This window comes from Megachile rotundata, chromosome 8 (assembly GCF_050947335.1).
Source record: "Megachile rotundata isolate GNS110a chromosome 8, iyMegRotu1, whole genome shotgun sequence".
Lineage (NCBI taxonomy): Eukaryota > Metazoa > Arthropoda > Insecta > Hymenoptera > Megachilidae > Megachile > Megachile rotundata.
In genome coordinates, this window is record NC_134990.1 from 17,956,260 (window position 1) to 17,963,624 (window position 7,365).

At 34.0% G+C, this 7,365-nt stretch overlaps 2 protein-coding genes across 2 annotated transcripts; one reads left to right on the forward strand and one right to left on the reverse strand.

The window, feature by feature from the left end:
- Nucleotides 1–221: 221 nt before the first annotated feature.
- frj (membrane bound O-acyltransferase domain containing farjavit) lies at nt 222–2,793 on the forward strand. Its single transcript, XM_003708223.3, has 6 exons — nt 222–487; nt 938–1,209; nt 1,288–1,439; nt 1,511–1,719; nt 1,797–2,118; nt 2,187–2,793. The coding sequence occupies exons 1-6, from the start codon at nt 222–224 to the stop codon at nt 2,406–2,408; spliced, it is 1,443 nt and encodes a 480-aa protein (XP_003708271.2). The 3' UTR covers nt 2,409–2,793.
- Nucleotides 2,794–4,405: 1,612 nt separating this feature from the next.
- SC35 (SR family splicing factor SC35) lies at nt 4,406–6,577 on the reverse strand. Its single transcript, XM_003708222.3, has 4 exons — nt 6,267–6,577; nt 5,938–6,081; nt 5,642–5,839; nt 4,406–5,560 (listed from the first exon to the last, which is right to left on the reverse strand). Exons 1-4 carry the CDS (start codon nt 6,446–6,448, stop codon nt 5,554–5,556), a joined length of 531 nt encoding a protein of 176 aa, XP_003708270.1. The 5' UTR covers nt 6,449–6,577; the 3' UTR covers nt 4,406–5,553.
- Nucleotides 6,578–7,365: the final 788 nt, after the last annotated feature.

Sequence of the window (7,365 nt, forward strand, 5' to 3'; positions counted from 1 at the left end):
TTGTACACGCGATGTATTTTGCGTAAATAGTTCGGTAATTTATACAAAAGCGTATAGAAGATAATTCAGTTCACCTAAAATTAGTCGTTAGTAGCGATATTGATACGAGCAATATTATTAAAATATTAAATAATCTGAACTATTAAAGCTCGTGCAAGATAGTCGAGTACATTCATTTACGAAGTTCAAAGGTTCAACTCTCTACATAACTACGGTATTGAATGCGCGAACAAGTCGAACAGAAGATTCAGTATAACTTGTGCGGTCGAGTTGTCACGATGTGGGCAGATGTGATTTACGTTGCCGCCTTATTATTTTGTGTAGTCATTGGATTTTATTATCGACAGATTCCCGATCCTCAAGTTAAGAAATGGATGGGTACAATTATCGGCTTTATAGTGGCTAGAATTATTTCTGGAAGTCATGTACTTCATCTTTTAATTAGTACCCTGATTAACGCGATTATCATAACCAAGCTCTCGCCAAAGTATGATACATTAATTGATTTTATCATTTAATTAGCTTAAAAGACTTTCCTCGTATTTATCATTATGACTTTATCAATGAAACTGTTACAATGATATATCTGAATTTCTACAGATTATTTTTGCCATTTCGTAATTGTCAAATATAATCCGCAGAGTGATGTATTCTGCATTATTGATTCAGAATAATTTAAAATTATACGTTGCAAGCAATTTAAAAGTAACTTACAAATACGAATATGTAACTATGTCTCAAGACTCCTATAAGAAATAGTTACCTGTTACGTATTACATTACAGATAATCACAATTTCATCATTAGGTGTTAATGTTGTAATTACAAATGTTTAAAAGTATAGATGTAAAATTGTATTGTTTTTTTTTTATACTTTAAAAGTTTATCAAAACCATTAATTTCCTTTTAAACAATTTGAAATTATTGTTTACTTACAGAATATGTCATGCGGTCAGCATTTTTTTTTCATTCTTCTATCTACTTGTTATATTTCGATTAGGAGATTGGGTTGGTTTACCAACACCGCCAACCCATACGAATCTCATGCTTATGATATTAACACTGAAGTTATCTGGACTAGCTTTCGAAGTAAATTCAGCTACTAATCCGCCAACCGATGATCCAGAAGGAGTGAGTTCTGAAGCTTTAAAAAATATTGGATTTTTGGACGTATTTCATTATGCTTTTAGTTACATGGGACTAATAACTGGTAAGTTTATGATATAATGATCAATTTGTAATTGGTTTTATCGTTGCAATAGATTAAACGAATCAATTTTTTTTACAGGTCCATACTATCGATACAGAACATATTGGGATCATCTGCATAGACCATTTTCTAAATATGTAGATCCTTGGCCTCCTACGCTTTATAAACTAAAACTAACTGCATGCTTTATCATATTATATCTTATAATGAATGCATTATATCCCAGCAAGGTAATTCATATTTTGTTTAATATCAGACATACAAAGCATTATCAATGATACAGTTTTTTCTGTATGTATAGTACATTTTAACAGAGGAGTTTGCAGAACGCTCTTTCCTTTATAGACATCTTTACATGTATCCCACATTTGCCACTTTTCGATTAAGGATGTATGTTGGTATGACACTGGCTGAATGTGCTTGTCAAATGGCTGGACTTGGGGCATACCCTACAAAATGTCGTCCTATACAAGGATTGGGACCAAAAGATTACAAAACCATTGAAATGCTGTGAGAATAGTTTCCTCCTACCAGACCAGACATACCTCCTTTAATTAAAACAAATATAAAATAATAAAGTTTTACAGATCTACTACACCTGAGAAATTGAAGAACGAGGAATTCAGCTTTGACACGATACACAACATGAATATCTTAAAATTAGAAAAGTGTCAATCAGTAAGAACAGCTATGAAAGCATGGAATGGTTGTATTCAATATTGGATGGGTGTTTACGTATACAAAAGATTCCCAGTGAAATGTTTAAGAACTATCGTTACTCTCACACTCTCTGCAGTGTGGCATGGTTGGGCACCTGGTTACTTCTTTTGCATTTGTCAAATTCCACTTTTCATGCTGACCGACGACATAGCTATGAAATTTTATAACCAAAGCGAAGAGAACAGCCTTGTATGTTCTATATATTTATAGCACTTCCTCAACATTACCGATTGAAATTTATCCATTTTCTTTTCCAGGCTAAGAAAGCATGGTACATGCTTTTATGGTATGAAAAAACAACCTGTATGGCATATTTAGGGACGTCTTTCCTATTATTAGGTTTCCATGAAACTATGCACTATTACAAAGTCGTATACTTCTCTGGACACATTGTGGCGCTTCTACTTTATATCAACGTTCTTTGTCTTAAGCATTTCGTCTTGAAAAGAACCGCGGAGAGCAAGGACAAGGACAAATAGGCTGTGATCCTTTTGCAAAGGACTCAAAATATTTTGTAAATTTAACACTTGAAATTATGTATAATACAAAGTTTAAATATAAAAATTAGGTCAATTAAATTCTTCTAAAATAGCATAGGTTGTCTTTGAAAATATGAAATTGTTTAAATTAGATGATAAACATGTAATGTCAACAATTAAAATATCTATTAAAGAACATATATTACATACTATTGTTAAACTAGTCAACTAATAAAATAATGAAGGTATTTTGGCATCATACTCTTTCAAGTGCTGTCTCAACAGAAAACAAAAGTTTTCCTCGAATATTTCGAGGATTGCTACACATTCATTTATACGAACAAGTAAATTAGAAATAAAGAGTTCTATTTCTTTGATAAGATAATCTTTATTTACCATACCCCCTCCACACATTCTCTACAATGGCTTAATACTTTTCTGAAAGAGAAAAAAAGCGAAAAAAAAGAAAAGAAAAAAAAAATGTGATTTACATATCATCATCTTACCTCCAGAATACTTACTATACCAAGGTTCGCCGATACCTGAAAAAAAAAAGAACAACACAGAAAAAGCAAAAGGATCTCAACCCCCATCCTTATCATTCCCAATTATATGTGGCGGCAAGTGTTCTAAGCGATGATCACAAAATTAAGATCTGACCAAGTTTGAACGAGGATAATAGTTGTTACATGAATATTCATTTCAAAGCTATTAAAATGAAAACTAGAATAATTAAGTCTCAGACGCAAAGGCAATATTTTTCATTAAATACGATAACTTTAAAAGGAAGTCAGATAATAACGATAAACTCTTAAGAATCGGAAAATATTTGTAACTCGATACGCTGATTTTAAGTACGAAGGTCGACGGTAAACGAATTCAAAATAAACTTGCAAGTCAGACCTATACCAGCTGGAAAGAAAATACATGCTCAATTTTCTAACGAACCCTTGTTGTAAATGATCTTATAAGAAACGCGAAGCAATTGATAGACAACAGTTGAAATGTCGTTGCTCGCGAGGTCTGGTGATGCTCACGTGCTACCTGCAAACCGGACGATGATCGAGACCAGCAACCTTGTGGGTTTAGTTGTGTTCTCAGCGTATTTCTCTGTGCTCGACCGTACCCTCTGCGATTTCTGCATGCCGACCCCCCAGAGAGACAGCTTTCGCTCACACACTTTCTCTCTTTTTCTCGCCCTGATCGACTCGCGAACCTGCTTTCACCAGACCACCAACCGCTCGCTACTGCAAACTGCTTACAGCCCTGCTACTCGGCTTACTGCTTACTCTCAGCTACCCCATCATCGGCTACACTCGCCACGCCACTCCTTTCCACCGCCTGTGGCACCATAAAATTACAACTTAGTTATAAGGAATAAACGTGTTACATCCGTGTGTGAGGAATTTTTATCTTTCTTTTCTTTCTCTCTCTCTTTTTTTTTCTCTTGGAAGATATTGACGTTCAATTAATTGTACATGATTAAAAGCTACATTACCTTAATTCCTATACATTATTCAATGCATGATTATGTTTTATAAAATGTTCAACGAAATTAGTGATATTTAGGCATAAAAATTGAAATACAAAATTTGTTCTCTTTTAAATACGTATGCATAAATCGCACCAATCCTATTATTAATTCACAATTGACATTGTGAGTATTACAATCCTTTTATTTTTACATATTAAGTACGTGCGAAATTATATGTTTTCATTGATGATATTGTTTCACAGATGAATAATGAATGTTAGAAGATTGTATTAAAAATTGAAAGGAGAATTAATTTATATTTACATATTTTACATTTAATCGAGCTACTGTCTGAAGATTAATAAAGTTTCTCCTCAAAGCTTTAAGAATAAACGTGCAAAATGATTGTTTAGTTAACACATTTCAAAGTAATACAAATAATTTACCACTGTTCTCGTAGTAATATCTACACCTATATTCTTAGCACGTAAACACTGTCTAAAACTATGCGAATAGTTCCGTCTTCTGCATTTAATTATACTTTATTATAAATGGCAAACTTACATAAATAAACCTGTATACTATTACAGAAACGCAGAACTTAGTCTACAAATTTGTATGTATCATGAATTTTAATTTCTTTCTCTTCCTTTTTCTAATGTTTAGCATTTATCGAGTTTTAATTGTAAATAATAGAAAATTAGAGAATCATCAAGATTTAAAAATTTCGTTTAAAATTTGTACAGAAGTCGGACTCGTGTCGACCACATACATTTTACATTACCTGCTAATTACCACTAAACATCAACACCCTTATGCATTTCCAGGAATATTAAATCCACGTTGCTCGGTTCGAACAATTTCGTAATGATGGAAAACGATTACACAATTTCGAAACAGTTGCTTTCCTGCTATTATACCCACATATGCAACATGGTTTAAAAACAGTTACAACACGATTCGAGAAAATAAAAGGGAAAAGAACGAATTTCTATTCACTTATAACTCACTTATATCGACAATGTACTAGAACTTGTGCACGCTATTATTTTTTAATGTAAGACAAAAACGTTGTATCATCAAACTAATAACAATTTTATTTATTGATAGAGTGTAAACTCAAACGTTCTCTGTTCCGTTTTCGAAGTTGGAAAAAATAAAAAATTCTTGAAGAGTAGTAACAAACATGAAGTATAGTGCAAGTGCATATTTTCGAAATTATTAATAAGATCGTAACGAATTTCATATCTAATCACAAGAACAAACTGTTTCAGTCGTTATACAACAGCGTTCTTAGACGCGAAAGCAAAAGTACATTTACTTTTCTTCGATCGAAATAAGTATTACTTTAGACAATATCGCTTAACAAAGTTAGAATAATTATGAAAATTTTCAAATGAAAATCTTTATGAGTCCATTAAACTCACAGTCTAAATACAATTACATTAAAATTAGTTTGGGTTTCTATATTTTTTTTGTCCTTTTTTCTTTTCAACCCAAGAAAGTGCGTTGTCATAATTAATATGTAAGTGAGAAGAAATGTGAACGTGCGACAGTGTTGCTCTAGGTATAGAGGGTAATAGAATACCTTTTTGTTCTCAAGAAACGATTATTCTGCACTCGCGGCGCGTGCATCTGTTCACAGTTGTACTCGCATATGGTTCAATTACTTCAGTCCCTGTAAAAGAACAATACATACATGAGTATTTAATTGTAAAAAGAAATCGCATAATTATTCGATTACATTATGATCGCTAACCTCGACTTGGAACGACTGTCCTTTTGTCTATCAGGAGACTTGCTGCGGGAACGAGATTTTCCACGAGAACTCTTACTATCGGAACGCGAGCGGCTGCGACTACGGCTGTATGATCGCCTACGATCTCTGTCTCGGCTTCTTGATCTACTACGCGATCTAGAGCGGGAACGTCTCCGATCCCTGCTTCGGCTGCGTGATCTATAATCAATAAATAGTGACTCGGTAAGAAATGTAAATGCATGCCTAGAAAGTATCTAGTAGGATCTAGTAGCGTAGATCTGCGTAAGATATATTACCTTCCACGACGACGACTACCACGGCTACGATGTGGAGACGTTGGCCGTCCATAACGTGCCATTTGAACTCTGAGTTCCCTACCGTCTAACAATCTTCCATCCATCGCGTCTAACGCGTCTTCTGCATCTCGTTTATCGTAAAATCTGAAATAACGATTTACTACGATGAAAATAAAATAGTAACGATACGCGAGTATCTAACACAACGTTTGTTGGTATCTATAAGCTGTACTATAGCTACTTCAAAAATAATGACGTCATGCTTATGTATTACCAATACGAAAACTCATAGATTACAAAAGGCGAAGAAAAATATATTATCGACGTACCTAACGAATGCAAATCCACGACTTTCTCGAGTAAAGCGATCTCTGGGTATATAAATATCACCAACTTCGCCACATCTTTCGAACACGCGTCTGAGGTCTTCCGGCGTCGTTCTGTACGTGAGATTATCGACCTTAAGAGACACCATCCCGTCGATTCGAGGCGGTGGTCTGCCGTAACTCATTTTTTCAAGCTTCTCGAGACACTCGAAAAGGGTGAAAACAACACTTCGATCACAGAAATCAGTTTCGGATCAAACAGCACACGTCCACGCACATCGAAGACAAGATGGCGAGTGGCGGAAGAACGAGTTTCACGCGCAGTACGCTTGGAAATGACGTACATAGAGTGGCTTACTACGTGACTCAAATTTCTTTCGGTACAAAATCTTCCTTTCGTTCAAATCATTTTTAATTAATCTTTCAAATAGAAGATTACTATTGTATTAATTGTACATGTTTATATTAAATACTCGAAACGAAAATCATTTATGATCCTATCCTTGTCAAAATCGGGATTTCGTATGCATGATATATTTCAAATATAATTTTGTTTAATTTACTTCAATTTTTTAATACGAATATTAATTTTATTACTTTCGTTGCAATTTAAATCTATATTTTACTAAAATACAAAATAAACTGATTTTCGTGCCGTGTCAGAAACGAATTGACTCGTATCGTTCGCTTCCGGTTAAATTCAAATTCATAGATGTTTATCAAAGAAGAAGAAAACTGCTCGAATACGGCAAATTTTAATTATACAATAATTAAATGTAAATAAGAGTAAATGCATTATTGTTTTTTTTTATTTTTATTTTTTATTTAAGTTTCAATGAAGCTGCATCTGTGATATCACAACAATGCCCTTGCACAAGATGCTCCCCAAAATAATGAATGTCAACATCGCTTAAAAATCCTCGTTACGCCAACACGTTACAGCTTCGATCGTTTTACGCATTTATAAAAACGAATCGTACCAACCGTAGAAAGGGCAAACGCAATTATTGTTGTACATTTTGGTCCTTTGCCCGCCGACTGCCTGTATCTGTTGCTTTCGCGTTTGTGCGCGAATCTCGATTCACGAAATTCCCATAAAAAT

Bases quoted from the DNA above. Each gene is read 5' to 3' on its own strand.
- SC35 (XM_003708222.3), bottom strand. From the start codon at position 6,448: ATGAGTTACGGCAGACCACCGCCTCGAATCGACGGGATGGTGTCTCTT. The intron at 6,082-6,266 runs GTACGTCGATAA...TCGTTATTTCAG, and splicing joins CGTGGATTTGCATTCGTTAG to ATTTTACGATAAACGAGATG. The intron at 5,840-5,937 runs GTAATATATCTT...TATTGATTATAG, and splicing joins GGTAGTCGTCGTCGTGGAAG to ATCACGCAGCCGAAGCAGGG.
- frj (XM_003708223.3), top strand. From the start codon at position 222: ATGCGCGAACAAGTCGAACAGAAGATTCAGTATAACTTGTGCGGTCGA. The intron at 488-937 runs GTATGATACATT...GTTTACTTACAG, and splicing joins ATAACCAAGCTCTCGCCAAA to AATATGTCATGCGGTCAGCA. The intron at 1,210-1,287 runs GTAAGTTTATGA...TTTTTTTTACAG, and splicing joins TTACATGGGACTAATAACTG to GTCCATACTATCGATACAGA.